This window comes from Danio rerio, chromosome 16 (assembly GCF_049306965.1).
Source record: "Danio rerio strain Tuebingen ecotype United States chromosome 16, GRCz12tu, whole genome shotgun sequence".
Taxonomy (NCBI): Eukaryota; Metazoa; Chordata; class Actinopteri; order Cypriniformes; family Danionidae; genus Danio; species Danio rerio.
Window position 1 is genome coordinate 43,345,221 of NC_133191.1, and position 20,288 is coordinate 43,365,508.

At 35.6% G+C, this 20,288-nt stretch overlaps 1 protein-coding gene and 2 long non-coding RNA genes across 7 annotated transcripts in view; 2 read left to right on the forward strand and 1 right to left on the reverse strand.

Moving 5' to 3' along the window:
• LOC141378298 (uncharacterized) overlaps positions 1–14,791 on the reverse strand; it is an 82,861-nt gene extending 68,070 nt beyond the window's left edge. The window contains exons 1-4 of one of the 2 annotated variants that reach the window (XR_012392443.1): positions 11,503–11,704; positions 11,286–11,386; positions 10,706–10,810; positions 9,207–9,348 (exon numbers count right to left, since the gene is read on the reverse strand). This is a non-coding gene — a long non-coding RNA (uncharacterized lncRNA). Of the gene's footprint in view, positions 1–9,206; positions 9,349–10,705; positions 10,811–11,285; positions 11,387–11,502; positions 11,705–14,596 lie in introns of those variants that run through there. The other variant, XR_012392444.1, reaches the window with a different exon arrangement.
• Positions 11,626–13,524, forward strand: LOC137496203 (uncharacterized). Of its 4 annotated transcripts, none has more exons than XR_012392440.1 (6): positions 11,626–11,707; positions 12,293–12,361; positions 12,513–12,529; positions 12,673–12,720; positions 12,883–12,932; positions 13,278–13,346. It is a non-coding gene; the product is annotated as an uncharacterized lncRNA (long non-coding RNA). The 4 variants fall into 4 exon arrangements; XR_012392441.1 differs by having other exon boundaries at positions 12,296–12,361; XR_012392439.1 differs by lacking the exon at positions 12,293–12,361 and having other exon boundaries at positions 13,206–13,524.
• A 15-nt stretch (positions 14,792–14,806) lies between the features above and the next one.
• eny2 (ENY2 transcription and export complex 2 subunit) lies at positions 14,807–17,776 on the forward strand. Its single transcript, NM_001002427.2, is given in 5 exon segments — positions 14,807–14,923; positions 15,222–15,295; positions 17,143–17,213; positions 17,302–17,376; positions 17,559–17,776. Coding segments are annotated over 4 exon segments (288 nt in total). The 5' UTR covers positions 14,807–14,923; positions 15,222–15,227; the 3' UTR covers positions 17,633–17,776.
• Positions 17,777–20,288: the final 2,512 nt, after the last annotated feature.

The following is a 20,288-nucleotide window of genomic DNA, read 5'->3' on the forward strand; positions in this document are numbered from 1 at the left end:
ATCCATTTAAAGTCATTACAGATTTTCAGACAAAAAAACAACAACAAAACAAACAAACAGTAGGTCTGTATGTGTGAACAGGGCCTTTTTAAAAACACCAGTAAATTAGTTTTGGCAATTTTCCAGTGAGAGAAGTTGTTACATAACCGGTAATTTGCCGGAATGCTGCGCTGTGTGAAGGCAGAAGAAAAATTGCCAGAAAGAGTGCGTTCACACTTAGAACATGCTGACGTGAGACGTCTACTCCAGCCAATCAGAACATTCAGACGCATTCACATCCACACTGTTTATGTTAAATATTTTTCGAGACACATTTAGCTGCAAGATATTAGTCAGATAAGGTTTCTAAGTTCCATCTTAATGCCAACGGTGTGAAAAATTATCGATTAAATGTTTATGATAAGCCGCTGTTAGTTTACCTTCAAGCTCTGCTTCAGTTGCTTGACGCGTGTGCACATAAATAGCCGGTAAGCGTCAGCACACACACACATTATGTACACCTTGACAATGCGAAAGTGTTCCTCCATTTGTTTTCATCGAAGTTGTCTACAATACTTATCCATCCACAGAGTTTGTAATGTCATCAAATGTTTACAAATACAAGCACAGCCGTTTAGAGGTCATTTCTGGTTAATGATTTCAGAATTTACCGGTGTTTTGTAATGAATGTGTGAATGGTCTTTTTTAGAAAAATTCTGGAACGTCTTTGCCTGTGTGAACAGAGCTTTTTTGAACTTATAGGTAAAGTCGTTCCGAAAATTTTCCAGATATTTACCGGCATCACTGTGTGAAAGGGCGCTAAAAACAGTTTTGTATTAAATCACTAATTTATTCTAAATTACTGCAATATACATAAACATTTTAGATATTCTTATATATTTTGCAGCCCTATTAGAGACTATGAAATATTTCTCTGCAACAGAAGCCCATTTAGATACTGTAGTCTCAGCAGCAAAAACAAAAGCAGGAAAGAGTTACTAGTGCCACCTATACTACAACTCATAATGGCAATCATCAATCCAACTTGTTAGGATTCTACTTGCGAGGCTTTGTTTTATTTAGCAGCTGAACAGCCACGAAGTTTGATGCATTATATCCGCTTGAGCTTTGCTAACCTAAGCTCATTTGGTACTTTCTGAGTCTCCACTGAAGATCAATCACTGTGACAGCAATGAAGCTTCTCCAAACAATGGCCAAGATAGGTCTTCAATAAACCATTAGCGAAGAGCTTCTCAAAGTCCTAAACACACCCGACTCCTGTTGGACTTAAGGCCAAACTACACTCTGGTGCTGTGTGAAGAGGGCTGGTGCTTATTAGATTGGAGACCTCAAACCTCTAACCCTAAAGGTCATTTGCTGCATACATGGTTATTAATTCTCAGTTGAATGTCATTCCATTCAGCCTACATTCAGCCAAGTTTTCTTGCTATGTGTATGCTGGAATGCGCAATAGCCTAGTAAGAAAAAGATCTTGCAGTTATGTATTTATTTGCTGTATAATTAGTTTATTTTAGGACTTCCTGGTGAATTCCAGTGCCACTTTATTTTAATAAACAGGAAATCACCAGAGGAAGTCTTACATACCAGCTTGTTATTTATATGACCACAGGATATATATATGAGAAGGTACTAAGCTTGCATGCTAATGAGCTAATTATCTTGTAAACTGCTATGTTACCCTGCTCTGGTCTGTTTCGAAACTCACATTTACACAGCAAAAGAACCAGAGAATTGCATCAGCCAAGGTGGCTCTATTTCAAAATGGAAACACCATTTAAATTGATGGATTCCTGGAGGGGCAGTGGTGCCACATATCCCATCGACATAAGTAGCAGGACGTGATAAATACCCTCAGTCCATCTCTGACACTTTACACAGCTGTATGAAAAATGACATGGCAGTTTGCACGCTGGACGTAGTCCAAAGTTGGCTGTTTTTCTGGGCCTTGCCACCGTCCCAAAGAATTCCATCCAATATTCAATCATGATTATTTGAAAGAATGAATTATTGTAGTAGTCATTTGGCAGCCTGAAGCCCTGATGGAGCCCCACACTGCAGCACTTGCTGGCATACTGTACAATATGACACATCCACCATTTAGTATTTAGTTGTTTTTTTTAAGTTTAAACTGAACTACAAAAAATTTAAAGAGAAAATTTATCATTTTTCCACCCTCAAGTGAATAAAAACCTTTAAGTTTTTATCTTCTGTTTAACATTCATTCATTCATTTTCTTGGCGGCTTAGTCCCTTTATTAATCCGGGGTCGCCACAGCGGAATGAACCGCCAACCTATCCAGCACGTTTTTACGCAGTGGATGATTTTCCAGCTGCAACCCATCTCTGGGAAACATCCACACACACATACTCATACATTACAGACAATTTAGCCTACCCAATTTACTTGTATCGCATGTCTTTGGACTGTGGGGGTAACTGGAGCACCCGGAGGAAACCCACGCGAACACAACCAGAACATGCAACGCCACACAGAAATGCCAACTGAGCCGAGCCGAGGTTCGAACCAGCGACCTTCTTGCTCTGAGGTGACAGCACTACCGACTGCGTCTCCCTGTTCAACATAAAGCTGATTTTTTTAAAGAATGTTGTAAACCTGAAGTCACTGACATCTACAGTAGATTAGAAAATACTATGGAAATCAATGACTTTTCAGCCTCAAGTTTTTATTGTCTGTTAAATAAAAGGGAAACTAAAGAATATTGTATTCAATAGAATGCAGGAACTAAACTTCTTTTAAATACAATTTCTTGTTAATTAAGGGGCCTCTAAAATATATTTTCACATGAGAAGTGTTTATTTTAGTGTCCTAATAACAGTTTTGAAATGCGTCAAACAGGTTTCTGAGAAGTGCAGCAGCTGGGAGTGGCGGAATGGAGTTCATTATGCATAATAACAATTCAAGCTTGTTTTAAAGTTGATAGTGATTTGGGCACAAATACAAAGTTGCTGAAAAGGACAAAGTAATACCTGGAAAGTCTACATTTACACTCAGTAATGGAGAAATTATAACCAATAATCTGCAATGCAACCCATAAATTATTCGATTTTGGTTACATTTTTCAGAATACTGTTTTATGGTTTAATAAAAAATGTCATTAAACTGTTTCTGAATTAAATTCAGTAAATTACAATTTAACAAATCTATAAAAAAGAAATCCAATTAAAATGTAGAATGGTGTATTAAAATACATTCACCGCTACATTCACTAATTGATTTCTAAGGAAATATTTCTTTTTATGCCATTTTTTAAAATTAATTAATTAATTAATTTATTGTATATGAACTACCCAAACAATCCTCTTAACTAAGTCAAACTGAACTTTACAAAACTGGATGTGAAATATAAAAAACAAAACATGAGGTAGAATTTTGGCACATTATCCAGTTCCTTTATAATTAAAACTAAAGCTGGAAAAGCATTTTGTTGGTTACTCTCCAACACTGCTGCATTCACCACTCCAAAAATAATTGCACAACAAAAGCATCTATTTCTCAGTGCTATCTAATATAATAATAAAATCTGAGATTGGTGTTTTTACATGGTGTTGACTCAAAACTAACAGGAAGAATTACAAAAGGAATGAAACCCAGCATGGAAAAAGACAGAATGAAAATGAATCTATCATCACCCACACCGTCAATTACGGTTCAGTTGCCACAACGCCACAAATGACAGTGAACACATTGACGGAAATGGACAGAAGTGACACCCACAGCTCCTCACCTCAATTTTAGTTTGCTCGCATCTGCTATTTCGAATCCCCTAAGCTGTGGTCCTGATGCTGACTCTGTTAAAAAAAAAAGCCACATGCAATCAACCACTTGGGTCAGAAGATGCCCTCATAAATTCCCTCTCACCCGCAGTAACATTTGTCATCCCAAGATTTATTTACAGCATTTCTATCGACCACAGCAGAGTCCCTCATTTCGAATTCAGCCCAGGCTTACTTCATTAAGCATGCAACAACATTACAGAGCTGCAGGTGGCCAAGCACGAGGGGAATGAAAGCAATGACTCTCGAGCAAGTGTTTCTCCTCAGGTGCTTGCCGAGGGAAGCCCATTTGTGTCTCCGAGATTAGCTGCTAAGTATAGATCAGGAGCACAAGAGAGACCCTGCTCAAAGAAAACACACAACAATCAATATGCTACTGGTGAGGTCAAGACTGCAGTGGCAGATGGATGAATGATGAGATAGGGGTTGCCCTAGAGTATATGGGTTAGGGAAAGCATGCTGATTTGGTGTTAATTAAGCTCAATAATTGACGATCATTGATGGACACAGTGCCATCAGGCTCCAGTATGCAGTGCTGTTTCTCAAAAGGGACGTTCTTTTATGCTGCATCTCATTCAAGATTTCGTCAATGGCACAATCACCAATTTCCCACAGCAGCTTATGCATAATCATCAAATGAATGCCAATGCATGCACTCTTCTGCAATGAGTGTTTTTTTTTCTCTCCACCAAACTGGTTTGCCAGTGATTAAAGCTGAATCAAATGAGTGTTGCTGATTGAGAAGGACGCATCCCGCACACTTCAGCGTTCCCACCTGAGCACTACATCTTCAGGCTGTCTCTTGTGATCGCAAGCCTCTCTCAAGAGAAGATCTCAGCAGTGGCATCAGGTAATGAGCAAAAGCAGAGAGAGCTGAGAAGCGTTTGTTTTAGTGTCCTAATCACAGTTTTGAAATGCGTCAAACAGAAGTGTAGCAGCTGGGAGTGGCTGAGTGAAGTTTATTATGCACAATAACAATCCAAGCTTGTTTTAAAGTTGCCTCTGATTTGGGAACAAGTAATACCTGGAAATCCTTACATCACTTATAAATTATAACCAATATCCGGCAATGCAACTAATGTTTTTTATTTATTTATTTACTTACTTATTTTATTTGGGAAATATACACAATTACAGAAAATGTTTAGGAGTATATAAAGATCCTCCACAATTTTACTTACATACAAAGTTAAACAGAATTTTTCCTTCTATGATTATGGATTGAGTATATACACAAACATACAAGCATACATGCACACACACACACACACACACACACACACACACACACACACAAGCAATATCACACGAGTAGCAGCGCCATATGGCTGTATATCGGCACTGCTGTGAGGCGTGCATTGGTGTAGCACCAGTGTAGATATACAGCCATATTGCACTGCTACTCGTGTGATATTGCCTTTATACAACAAATTGATGACATAATCGTGTATATAAAAAAGAAAATCAAACACGGAGAGTCTCAAAATCCTTTTGTCTGAGAAACTACTTTCTTCTGCCGTTCATCTGCAGCTGACGTCAGAACAACAGAAGCCATTGCTACTTCATAAACATCACTTTAGCGCTAATGTTTGAATGATTAAATAGTGTAATATCTAAAGTGATGACAAAACAGGTGGTTTTGCTCACATTTTAAGATTATAAGGCTGAACGGCATGAAATGCCATCAGTCTACAGAGATTTCCTAGTATTTCTCTGTTGCGATCATGAGATCACAATAATTAACCTCAGAAAAAGCCAGATTACTGTTGTGTTTGCGATAAGGAAAAACGCTAAACACATGCGGGCATTTCTTCTTTCTTTCTTTTCACTGGACTAGTCTGCAGTAATGAAAAAAGGAGACTCAACAGAAACAGATGGCGAACAAAAAGTAACTCAGGGTTATACAAAGGGTGGCACATACAAAACACATACATTCCTGATATGTGAGTGCTATCTCAAACTTAATACACTACAATTACTATGGTATAAATACAGTACTACAACATACAAAAGAGAGAGTTCGACTTAGAAAGTCACTTACCAACAAAGTATGTATATATATGTGGCTGGAAGGGCATCTGCAGGATGAAATATATGCCAGAGTAATTTGGTGGTTCATTCCACTGTGGCAACCCCTGATAAATTTGTGACTAAGCTTAAGTAAAGTTAGCGAGTAAAGAAATGATACCATGCATTAATTTAGTTTCACTTAAGTAAGGGATGAAGTATTTCCAAGGTGTTGTTTTTACAAAAAGTTGGACGGGCTTATTGGCAGCCTGAGACAAAGAGGAATAGTTGAAAAAATAAAAAATGCTGACAGATACGAAAATGACTGGGAGCACACACCAACCTATGTATTATTCAGTAATAAGATGGTGCCTAATGGTCAAAAACAGTGCAGTGGCAGACAAGCATTTAAATATGGATGTGGATTCACTGCTGGTCATGATGATTCAAAGTACCCAGATAAGGTTGTCTTATTAGTTTCAGCGGTTGTTATCTGGGAATAACATAGTATTGGAATGTTGTGACTGACCACTTTATAATAACTACACACTATGAACTATTTATTAAGCATTAGCATCTAGTGAATTCATTATCTGTTAAGCATTAACTCTACATTAATAAACGTTAGTAAGGAGTTTATAACTTCAGCTATGCTGTTTTCTTAACTTACATATTTATAATGTGCTTATAATAAATAATAATTTATTATTGTAAATTGTCTTTATTAGGCAGCAAAAAATCATTAGATAATAGCATCACAGCATAGGACAAAATCCAGACACAAAAGGGGGTAAAAATTATTATTATTATTATTATTATTATTATTAGTAGTAGTAGTAGTAGTAGTAGTAGCAGTAGTAGATAATAGCATCACAGAATAGGACAAATCCAGACACTGAAGGGGGTAAAAATTAATATTATTAGTAGTAGTAGTAGTAGTAGTAGGTAGTATTAGTAGTAGTAACATTAATAAACGTTAGTAAGGAGTTTATAACTGCAGCTATGCTGTATTCTTAACTTACATATTTATAATGTGCTTATAATAAATAATAATTTATTATTGTAAATTGTCTTTATAAATTAAGCAGCAAAAAATCATTAGACAATAGCATCACAGCATTGGACAAAATCCTGACACTTAAGGGGGTAAACATTATTATTATTATTATTATTATTATTATTATTATTAGTAGTAGTAGTAGTAGTAGTAGTAGTAGTAGTAGTAGCAATAGTAGCAGTAGTAGTAATAATAACAATAATACTCATCATTATCATAATAATCATCATCATCATCATCATCATCATCATCAAAATGTAAGATAAAAAATCTCAAAAGACATCCAAAATTCCAAACCTTTGATTTTCTGTCTTCTGTTAAACACAAAAAAGATACTTTGAAAAATGTTTGGAACTGGAAGCCACTGACATCCATAGTAGGAAAGAAATATAGAAGTCAGTGGCTACAACTTTGTGTTCAACGGAAGATAGAAATAGGTTGGGATTACATTTTTAAGTTATTTTTTCAGCCCAGGACAAAATATTACATATTAAATCAGTATATCAAGAGAAAGAAAACCTTGTGCTGTCAAAAAAAGGTTCAAACAAAACTATGTGCATTAGCTGTGTCTATACTGAACATATGGACAGAAAACTATCATGTTTACAGTTAAAAAAACAAATATTTAAAAGCAAAAAGTTCCTCATTACATGTGGTGTTTTGAATATTAGACAGGGTGCAATCACGATTTCTCTTGCGTCTTTCAGTCTGACGTCTTGATTATATAACAAAAGCAAACGTCCCCAGCTCATGACGAATTAAATGGCGACTGTGAAGTTGCCAGGCATTAGCAGCTGTAAAGTGGCAGATCAAGTGCAACACCACTAGAAGAGAGAAACTGTGAATCACTGCCTCCCCATCCATAAAACACCACCTGGAGAAACTTCCTGAAACAATTAAACTGTTTTTAATGATTCGTTTATCCCTTTCAAAAAAAGAGGCCTATGACCAATATGACATTTTCCTAGGGCTTAACATTTATGGTTTTCCTGCAAACCATTAGAGCCAGAGTTTTTAATGGTTACTTAGCCCAGTGAATAACAGCCCAGATGAAGCTGATACTGTTCATCCATGTAGAATCTCCATTAAATATGCCAGCAAATTCCTCTGCTAAAGCGTGTCTCAGCTGCACTCTTCACTTCACTGGTAATGGTTAGCGGATGATAAAAATTATCCCCAGAGAAACAGTCAAAAGAGGATGTTTTGACTGCTTTCCTCCTATCACTTACACTACTTTCATGATTAATTTCGAATATATATCTCAAAGCATTATTAACGCTGTCAGATTGCATTCCGCATCTCATATTTCAAGAGTTAACTGCTTATTTTAAGACGTTGCACAAAAACAACTCCTAAAAGTGAGGCTGAAAGCAGACTTAATAAGGAACAATCGTTCTGAATCTCTCAGACTGACAGTTAACAAGCTGTTTGTGGATCTCACATGCGAATACGATCAATCTCCCAATCCTTTTCTCTCCTTTAAAAGGACACTATGACTCTATAATAGAGCTTGTAATCATCAATCACTCTGTCAGACCAGGACATTTCCACTCCAGTGCCCGCTCAACCCTCGATAGTACACCCTCAGACCATGACTTTAACACAGATACGAGTCAGAATCAATAAAAATCAACACACAATGTCTAGAAAGGTGTTAAGGACAGACGTTACAAACTCTATCTCATTCACCACTTTTGAAATCAGTAAAACAGAGGCAATTAGAAATCCAGAGGCATCCGAAAGCTCAGTAGAGTGTTTAATTAAACCAGAGATGAGCAAATCCATGGTAAGAGACTGTCATGTGGTCTTCAAATCAAGCATAATAAGATCACTTTAAAAAGCACAATGCCACACTTTTTTACAGTTTGCGACACCCCTGTGGTTTAATTAGCCATTGTGGGTGGAAATTATAATTTAAATTAATAATTCTTGTCTAACCACTAGAGAATAGAGGTTAGGAACTGAGATACTCCTGCCTACGTACTGTATGCCAGCCTAAATTTGTCATATTTAAAATCTGTAAATGACCCAGGATATGTAAAAAGCAAGAAATTATGTCCAGTTTTGTATTACACACCTTCCCGACAATACAATTTGTTTTACTGTGCATGTTGTATTCCTTTCATTCTGGGGCCAAATATTAAAGTTTTGCAGTACCATAACAGTTTTACATTGTGAGAACATTTTTATGTAACATAGGCTTATTCTGAAAACGTAGTCCTATTTACATTGCTGGAGATTGCGAATTATGTAGCCAGAGCTACATATGGCTGCATTTAATCTTTAAAACGAATGCTTCGGAGCGGTATGATGGCATTTCTATTTGCGCTTACCAGCTGACCGCTTACCTCCATATGGACAGCTTTCCCGCTGTTACCAGTTTGTCTAGTAGCTCGCCATGCACGTTGGTGGACTTGAGACACAGAGAGGAGTTGACCACGATGACAGGGTTCGAGTCCAGCGAAGAACAGTTTCAGAAAGCTGGTAAGACTAAATGAAAAGCCAAAAAATAAAATAAACAAGTAAATAAGAGGGTGCGAATGTGGTAAAAATCAGACGAGGGCTTTTCTTTTTCTGGATCGCTTTTTAAATGTCGGTTGGGTTTAGGAAAGTAGGTGAGCAGGACAAATGGAGATTTTGAAAACACTATTGGTTGGGTTTAGGGAAGGAGGAGGGAGGGTCAACTAATCGGTCAGTCAGTCATTCAGTAATTGAGTCGACAGCGGCCTCTGGTGAATTCACACAAGAACAGCAGGTGCGAATGGGCTTTATGCAGAGCAAGAGTTTTAAAGCCAACGATAAACTTTCGATGAAAGCTTAATGTGCGTATTTTCAATTCCACAAGGTTGTTTTTTTAAAGCATTAATGTTGTAATGTAATTACAATACATCCAGTTGAATAGACTTAAGCATTAATTTAGTTGTTCGAGCATAAAACGAGATGATCATTGTAACCACTAGCGCCTTCACTAGTAACAGGCTAGCGCAGAAATTCCATTAAAAATACAGGGGTAAAATAAATTGTCATATTTTTAAGACATAGCGGGGGAAAATGGAATTTAATGCAGTGCTTCTTGTCCGATCTAAGACCCAGTTTATTTTGTATATCTAGCACGCAGTGAAGACCGCTGATTTTTAAAGAAATCAGATCTCAAATGTAACAATTTTGTAATTGGGCTGCCTGGTTGAAAATTAAAAATCCGTGTGCATATAGCCCATGGCACTCGCAAGAAAAATTTGAGATCTCAAAAGCATACACAGCGGCCTCTCGTGGATTCAAGAAAACAAACACTGCAAAAAAACGTACCTTCTGGGACGTATTTCGTGATCTCCAGAAATATATATATATATATATATATATATATATATATATATATATATATATATATATATATATATATATATATATATATATCTTGGTACATTTTTAGAATGAGGTTGTTGGGTTGTTTTAATGATTTCCTTGAGGAAACCAAAACTTGATTTTGATAAATGACTCAAAATCAAGTATTTTTAAAATGTTAAATGCAGATTGTTTCCAGTGACTGCTGGATTAGGCATAGGAAGATAGAATATACAGTTTGTAGAATATAAAAAACTATTCATTATTTCTAGGGGTAGTACAATACCCAGTTGTACAAGTTTGTGTTTGTGAGGGGTATCTTTAAATGTTAAAATGTGTTATGTGCATTTGCTGAATAAAATGATTAATTCAATTAATATTTACATGAATTGTTTATAGAAAATTATGTTTCAATCCCTGCATTTGTATATATTAGTCACAGTAACCCTAAAATAATATTAGTTTGACTACTTCTGCTTGGTATAAGTGATATTAAAGGTTCTACCTGAGACCGCCTTAAATCTGTACCACAGGTGTTCTGCCTGAATCAAACAGCCCGTCAGTATGACTTCTTCTGCCTCATTGAAAAGCTTCTGGCTGCTGCTGTAGCCTGAAATAGTTTTTCTGTGAAAACAAGGTGCATGGACGCAGAAAACCACCACAGAGACTGGAAAAACAGAAACACCTACTATGCCTTATTTAAATCTTGCGTCTTATGGTTATTTAAAGAAAAGAAAAGAATAGAAAAGAAAGGAAAAGAAAAGAAAAGAAAAAAAAAGAAGGCAAAGCTCAACTATGTTAATTCTTATTTTGACTTGTCTGGTTTCCTGCAGTGGCACATTACAACTTAATTTACCAAGAAAAGAAAAATCCAAATAGATATCTGTTTAATTTACTGGAAAGTCATTATCTGTCAATATGTGGATTACCTTTAACATATTTTCACAAGCAGAGTAAACAACATGTTCTTGACTTACATCTAAAAACCTATTTTTTTCACCAACAGAAAAAGACCCTCTTGACTGTCTTTTATAAACGTAAGACATTAAATGGCGGTCTTGTACATTTGTTTTCTAAACTGTTACCTTTCCTAATTTAAACAGCAGACTGTCTTGAGGACACGCTTGTAGATTTACATTCCCAATTGCACATCGCCATCTTGTGGTACAGGATGCCTCCATGGAAACTAAATATAAGAAATACAGTATGGTGTTTAGTGGAAATTAGAACAGTTACCGATCTATCCCAACAAACACACAACGTTGCCTCAACGTAGCGACCTTCCTACAACGTTGTACCAACCTTGCAAAAAGGTTGAGGATTCTACGTTGTTGCTAAACGTTGTCACAACGATGTCATAAGGTTGCCATTTAAACATCACGAGGGCCGCATACTTTAGGTTGTGCTCAGGTGGAGTGGACAACCACTGTACAACATTTACTGGTCACAGCTGAATCAGTTTAAATTTCAACAAGCCGTCGTCTCATTCATCAACGACCGAGGAGACGTGAGTATTGCTTTATTTCTTCTTGCTAAATAAGATACGTAAATCGTGAATATTCAAACAAACCTACGATTTCGACAACAATCTGTTCCAACATTACACACACACACAAAAGCCGTAATGAAGTTATTACGAGCGAGTAACATTTCAGCATTCCGTTCACGGACGGCGACAACATTAAAATCATTATGTTAAATCTCTCGATAAAACATTTCCTGATTATTTACCTACGCTTAGTTTTTAGTCAAATGGAAAATAATGTTTTTGAAGTTCAGTTTTTTCCATATCCATAGTGATCAGTCAGTATACTTTATCACACGAGCCGACCCACTTTTTACAAAACACACAAAATAACTTTTAAATACAAAACATCTCTGTGCAGTTTGCGTCCCGTTAAAGGAACAGTTCACTCAAAAATGATATGTACTCACGAATTATTTGCCCTGTAAATAATAAGTGATTCCAAACCTTTACGTTTCTTTCTTCTATTGAACACTAAAGACTGTAAGCATTTGCTTTCATAGTAAGAAAACACTAATTAAATAGTTACAGTTTTCCAGCTTTATTTAATACATCTTCTTTATTTAGCAGAAAAAAAGCTAAATAAGTTTGGAACAAATAAAGGATGAGGCTAAATGGCAGAATTGTCAGTTTTGGGTGAGCTATCCCTATAAGTTAAAGTATATAAGTTGATGTTCATATGCCTAATTAATATAGATATTAATAAAAAGGTCTGCTAGTCTACATTTTTATTTTGATTTATCTTTTGATGTTTTATTTAAAACCCACTCTTTTCTTTGCTCAACAGGCTATTTTCACATGGAGGTAATCTTCTATTGATAATTTCTGGATTTTAATTATGCGTAAGTTGCATAAAACTCTATTGTTTAACCACTCACTGTTGTTTTCAAATTACTTATGTAACTTGTCTTTCAGAATTTTTTCATCAGTATAATGTATAATGACAGATCAGTGTTGCTGTAATTCCTGATCTATGGAAAGAATAATTGAATGAGGTAAGAAGTATACTACTCTATTTACTATCATAATAAATGTAGCTATGTTACCTAAAACAGCATGTTCATAATGTGGAAAATAGATCATGCTTATGAAAAATTACTTTATTATTTTGTATAGCTGTTATTGAAATGACACTAATTTTAACATTCCATTTACAGCGAGCAACACCACAACTACAGGACCTCTTCTTTCTCTTCTCATAATTTAAGTAAGTATTGGGAGACTAACTCTGACTTCTGTTAACACAAACCTGTTTTCCCTGTATCTCTAAATTTATTTAATGGTATGTAATTTTGGTATATGATATATTATTAAAGCATTAAAATAAAGTAGGCTACATAATTACTCACTGGAGATTTTATATGTAATGAAATTACAATAAATGTCTGAAACTTCAATAACTTGCTAGTCATAGTCGTTTCCATCTGTCCTCTCTTGTTCACTGCCTATTTTGACTTGTGTCTGCTGTGGATCTCTGAAGCTGGATTATCTGTTGAATTTGTTTCTTTCTCTGACTGCTTTCTCCATACCAACAACTATGCCTGGTCTTCAGCTGCGGTCCCCGGTCTGCTGTATTCTCCAGTCCAGAGCTTCACTGCACAGTGTCTGAATTTTAATTTATATATTTATTTATATATATATTTACATTTTAATGATTTCTTGTTTACTTTTCTTGTTTGTTTACCCTTTAGTTTAATTATATATATTATATATATATAAACTTTATACTGTTTGCTTATAATTAGATGTGTACTGTATGTATTAAATGTTGTGAAATATATAATAAAAAGTTTGATTTTATTCATTTGTGTGTTATTTTTACACTTTAAAGTTTACACATGCAGTTGTTAAATTAAATAGGAAAAATAAATGAACAATATTTCATATTAAGCAATACTGGAAAAGAATTGCTGCTTATCCTGTATTCTAGGCAGTATTGATAAACTGCCACAAAAAATATTAATACAAGTAGTAAGAACGCCGCCTCGCGGTTGCTGAATGTCGCACGACAACGTTGCTACAGCCTTCTCACGTCTTACATTTCTACGTTGTGACAATGTAGCGAGCACGTAAGCGGCAACGTTGCCTTTGAAAAAATACAACGTTGTGCAGACATCGCTACAACGTAAATGTGTTTGTTGGGATGTGTTTTGGTTTCACAGTCACGTGAATCACGTTCTGTCCAATCACGCGAGCTTATGTCCAATTTTGATTTATCCCCCTGCTTTCCCCAAGCTCACCGCCTGGCACTATGCCTGGCACTGTCGGGCACTATGGATGAGATATTGAGGTATTTTATGCTTAAAGCATGGTAGAAGTAGTAGTAAAGCTAGTTTACTATAAATAAATTCCATACAAAATATTCGGCCACAGGAATTATGTTGTAATAATAATACATTAACAAAATACATGTATTATACATATTCATAATAGTATTATTGATTACATGCATTTAATGTTTTTTTTTTCCACGGGCTTTTAGCTGTTTTGTTTCTAACCCTCCACCAGATGACGCTGATGTCAACTGTACAGGCTGACACATATTAATGCACGGTACAAAACAATAATCAAAATAACAAATAAATCTTGGAAAAATGAATTATTCATAAATTAAATTGAATTAATTATTTAATTAAAACACGCACATTGTATTAAACTATACTGACTAAAGAACTGAAATTAGTATATGTTAGAAAAAAATACTAAATGCAAACATAAGCACTCCCCTCGTCTACAAACCTTAGAGCCTAAATAGAAATTAGAGTGACTTACTACATTAAGTATAATTAATATATATTCTCTCTCTCTCTCTCTCTCTCTCTCTCTCTCTCTCTCTCTCTCTCTCTCTTAACACAATTTTTAACTGTGTACCTTCAAAAGCAGGTATTCTTTCAACATTGTGCAACTTTGCCAGTAGTCAAAAGAATTCTCCCAAAACAATTAGCAAATTTAGCTAAATTTAGATAATTTGTAAGTGCTGGGAAGAAAACAAGCGCAAACAAACCAAATGAATAAGCTCACAAACCGCCATACGTCGTAAGAGCATAGGAACCATTAAGTACGGAGGAACCTTCCGCTGGTGATCGTGTTTCTTTGGGGAAAGTAAACGGGGTGTGGAACGGCCGGCTATTCACAACAGCAGAGAGAAAAGCGCTTACACGCCGATGAGAACATTATGCTCATATGCATTAGTGTCTGGTACGTTTATCACAAATCGCATACGGTTAAATTATAATTTATACTAGTATTGAATTTGTACGGCGCTAGAGCCACGGGTCATAAAAAACAACCACCTGTGCTAAACATCGTTACAGTGATGAAAAATATTCTACATCCTGTGTATTTCCCCTCTAAAGTCCGTCTAGTTGTTGTTTGTTTATCCTTAATGTAATTATGATGCAAGGTGAAAATTGTGTTTTGTGAGTGGCCAAGTTAAGACCTGCAGTCTTTGGCACTACAGTTCGCCATGTCTCTTCATTTTAACCTCTTATTTCAGACTAATATGAGTAAAGAATCACAAATGAGGGCCGCCATTAACCAGAAGTTAATTGAGATGGGTGAGAGGGAGAGGTAAGTGTCTGTAATCATTATGTTTGTCTCAAAAATTGCAAGTCGTCTACTCGTATTACATTTTTTCTTATAGAGTTGGTTTTATATTCGCATATTCGTTCATTTAGCAGTCTCTATATTGTTTAACATGTTACTTTGAATATTCGATCGGAATTAGCATGCACGTATGACTTCTAAACAACATTAACACCATCTAATTCACTGTGAACAATGTTGTACTTTGATAGTCAGTTGCTGCTACTATGATTTCCCTATTTAGAATTGGCAAAAAATAAATTTCTGAAATTATATTATTAAAGAGAATGTCTGAATATCCGAATATAAAATCAACTTTACCTCTACTTCTGTTGTTGTAGTCTCTTTCAAAAACTCCCATGATTTTCCCACATGCATGCATTTCTAAGGTAACTTTAAGGAACAATCTTTTTCGTTTTAGACGTTGTAAGTTTAGTTATGTACATACCTATACACATTTCTGAAGTATGTTTATTTTTTTAATCATTTAAGAAATGTTGTAGATATTATTCGAGTTGTCCTGAGATTTAAGTATTTGTTTGGCTACAAAATAAGTTGTAATAAATGACTAAGTTTTTTAATTCTTTGGTCTTAAGCTGTTGGAACGCAATGGACACCAATGTTTTGGCATTATTATATACAGGGCTTGACATTAACTTTTTGGATCACCAATCACTGTGGCTAGTAGTTTTCCAATGCTACTAGCCACAATTTTGTTGTTGGGAAAATATATTTTATATGCATTAATTTGACTTTGGCATCGTTAAATTACTTAATTTAAATGTTGTGTTATGTCTTCATTCATTTAACTTCTATGTGTGTTGTGACCTTGCTCTATGAGCATGAACAAATGGGTTGTTGATTCATAGTGTCAAATTGCAATTTGTTTTATTTCACATGACTTTTTAGGGCTCAACACTAAGGATTTATCTTTTTTTTTCTGGCTACATCAAACTAGTTATTTCCTCGCCACAAATTCTAAATAATGTGTAAAAACAAGCAAAATATAACTTTTTATAACTTTTTACAATTGACATTTCAAAAAAAATTATTCTCATGCATCTAAAACTATACAGTATACACTGCAGTCTGTCCAAGCTAAAGGTTCCAGATCATCAGTTAACTATAGATAAATGAAGAGTTAATCTCATATTAAAGCAATGCTATTGTAAAGGATGATAATTAAACCACATTAACAAAAATAACTGTAAGCAAAAGAAAGTCAAACATTCTGTGTGCAATATTGAAAGGATAATCATGCACACACTGTAAACATTCGCTCCTTAATAAGCGAAAGTGGCAAGAGCAGCTGCCTCCAAAAAAATCTTGAACTCAAGACTGCAGGTGCATGATCACTGTTTTCTTTTTCAGTCTATTTCAAAGAGAAACGATCGCACCAGTTGCGTTTCCAGGCACGTTTGCTTTACGCAAGGAAACGGGACATATGAGCTTTTAAACACACTGTGCGTCTGATCATACTCTCATTTAGTTGTGCTGCTTCTCGACTCTAAGATCACATTTGCATGCATCACTGACAAACTGTCTTAGATTAAAACTCTAATCTTTAGTGATAAGGCAGCACTGGCAATTTAAAAATGATTTTCAACCACTTCAAGTGGCTAGTTATAGTGTCTAACCCGCCACAGGTGAAATCTACCTGCATTTGCCGGGTTGGTGTGTGTTAATGTCAAGCCCTGATCATACGTATGGAAATGAGGTCTGCATCTCGCTAAGCTCTTATGCATATGCCATGTATAGAAGCTGCATTGCATATAATGACAATCAATTTTATATATATATATATATATATATATTTTTTTTTTTTTTATCAGGTTAAAGGAGTTGCTTCGAGCCAAGCTCATCGAGTGTGGTTGGAGAGATCAACTCAAAGCACTCTGCAAAGGTAAAAACATCAGTCTAATATCTCCTAAAGCTTTGCATTCACTTCTGTTGGTTTGTATCAAAGCAAGTTTTGCTGAATTTTTCTGCAGAGGTGATCAAGGAGAAAGGTATAGAAAATGTTACTGTGGAAGACTTGGTTGCTGGAGTTACTCCCAAAGGAAGAGGTATGCTGCACTAACACTACACCTATTGTTTTATTACACATTAAAAACAATATATATATTTTTATATATAATAATTATATATAATTATTATATATAATTATTATTATTATTTTATTTCATTTTTTTGTGACCAGAGCATCATTATATATCATTGGTATTCATTATTTTCTTCTTTTCCTCAGCCCTGGTGCCTGACAGTGTAAAGAAGGAGCTGCTTCAGAGAATAAGAGCCTTTCTCGCACAGCACTCTACATGATGCGCAGTATTTCTGAAAGCGTCTGTCATTTTTGTATTGACATTATGCCAATAGCAATGCCAGAAAGTTGAACTGTTTTGTGGTGTGATTTCACTCTTCGTCTTTTTGTTACTCCCAATAAAGGTTGATCATGTTTGTACATAATTATTTCAGACAGCTTCAATCATTCAAAAATCGCCTCTATAGTGAACTGATATTTTAAAGTGATAGTTCACCCAAAATGAAAAATACCTCACCATTTACTCACCCTCATGTTTCAAACCCTTTCGAGATTCTTTCTTCTGTTGAACACAAAATAAGATTTTTTTTTTTTTTGAAGTTTGCTGTTAACTGGCACCCATTGACTTGAAGGAAAAAAATACTATGGAAGTCAATGGGTGCTATCAACTACGACTAGCATTCTTCAAAGTATCTTCATTTGTTTTGTGAAAAAGAGTGGGTAAATTATATTTCATTTTTGGGAAAACTATTTACCTAAAAAATATTGGGTCCGGGGCTTCTTTTCATTCCAATTTTTGACATGCAGTGCATCCCATATAGTATATATAACCCTACAAACGGCACTTCGGAGTGAAAAATAAATCATGGCTGCCATATTGGTGTTATTTCAAACCGAAATGCTCAAAACTGGCCACTACTTAATGTCCTTTGAAATGAAGGATTTTGAAAAATACAACTGATGAACACTTCAGCCATCATACTTGTGCAGAGAAGCTGTTTGGTGTCACACACACACAACTCATTTCAGAAAGGCTCATCCTTATGCTTTCATCCCTATGGAGGGACACTCTTGAACTTCCTTAAGCACTTCTCGTCTGGATGCCATTTTAAAATGCATTCCAATTCAAGTGTACAAGGGAAGTTTACATGAACAGCCCCTGGGCCCCTTAATTTTGACCAAGGAGTTTACTTAATCTGTATATTCCAGCAACTGCATGCCCCATAATACAAAGTGATTGTGATGTCCCAACAATGACTTGCAATCACAGAGCAAAGTAATTTCAAAGTGCTCAAGGGTTTAAGGCAGGGGTGTCCAAACTCGGTCCTGGAGGGCCGGTGTCCTGCATAGTTTGAAAGAGCTTGATTAGCTGGTTCAGGTGTGTTTAATTGGAGTTGGAACTCATATATGCAGGACACCGGCCCTCCAGGATCGGGTTTGGACACCCCTGGTTTAAGGCATTGTATTTAAACCAATTTCAGATGTTCTGCTAGTAGTGCACAGTTCTGTAACAATAATTATCAGATGTTGCTGTTTTTAGGTTTTGTTTCTGTTTTTTTTTTTTCAAAGCACTTTGTTTCCACATTAAAAGTGCTTTATAAATATACTGAGTAATGGTATAAATGAAACCGAGGAAAGTTAAAGAGTGAAGGATATTCGAATATGCACACTACAAAGACACCCTCGCTCTGAAGTGTTCATCAACACACCACTGCCCTCTTCTGGACAAGACTAAATTTCTAATCATTAACATAGAAGTATGATCTACAAGTCATGATTGGATGCAAACTTGTTCCACGAAATAAAGGTAATCAATGTAAAGAAATCAAATCTGGATTTAGGTTAAAATGATAAGATATTGTGCAGCATACTTTAAGAGCGCTTATGAGGCACACTCACCTGTTACTTTAGATACAGCTTGCTAGTACCAGACTGCACGTCCTTTTGCCTTAATGGAACAGTAAACCCAGCACCTTTATTAATTTCTTCAGTTGCACATAAAGCAAAAAATCCTGAAGAATGTTGAATAAAACTGTATTGTATCTTGATTTTGACGTGTATTTAGAGATGCTTTTCTGCCAGTTTCTGTTAATATATATTTTGAGACACTTTTTCATTCCATTTCTATGAACTGGAAATAGTCTGGTGATTTTACTCTGACCTCTGGCATAAACAAGGCATTTGCGTCCACAGAACATGCCATCACTGGATATTCTCTCTTTCCCGCCAATTCCAGAGAAAGCTCCACTGTGAAAGTGCCAGAAAATCAGCACATTCTGAATTATTCAGAATGTTTTGCACAAACAACCATGTTCAAGATAGTTTAGCTAACCTTCTAATGCTTTGTTTGACCTTCAGCAAATCGCCTTGACCACATCTGCATGCAGTGAGTACAGATGTACCTAAAAAGTAGCTGGTGAAGATATATCAATTAGCAGCATAACAGCAGCTGCACCAATAGTTGAGCCAGTTTGGGGTGGAGGAAGAACTTTGGAGGTCTTCTGTAATATTGCTTTAAAAGACAAAACAATAAAACTTTAACACAAACTGTTCAAAGTTAAACATTTCAATTTTTCCCTGTGTCAGTTAACCCTATAAAGCTCACTGTTGCAGAATTACAGCATCACTTTAAACAATTCTAAAAAAAAAAAGGCAAGCTAGCATAGAAAAAGTTTTTTGTAGATGTGGTTATCCTGTCATGAACTTACAGTATGTTACCAGCAATCTTCACATTGAGCTGATCTCCTTTATTGCACGTCTGGATTTGTCAAAATTTAAGTAAAATTCCTTACATTTCTTTGTGTGTTTGTTACAATGTCTAAAACGTGAATATTCAGTGATTTTAGAAAACATTAACTAAATTTGCTTTAGAGCTTATTACGTCTATGTTGTAACTGGTCAGAGTGGTAGCCTGTTGCATTGTTCAGAGACAGGTGT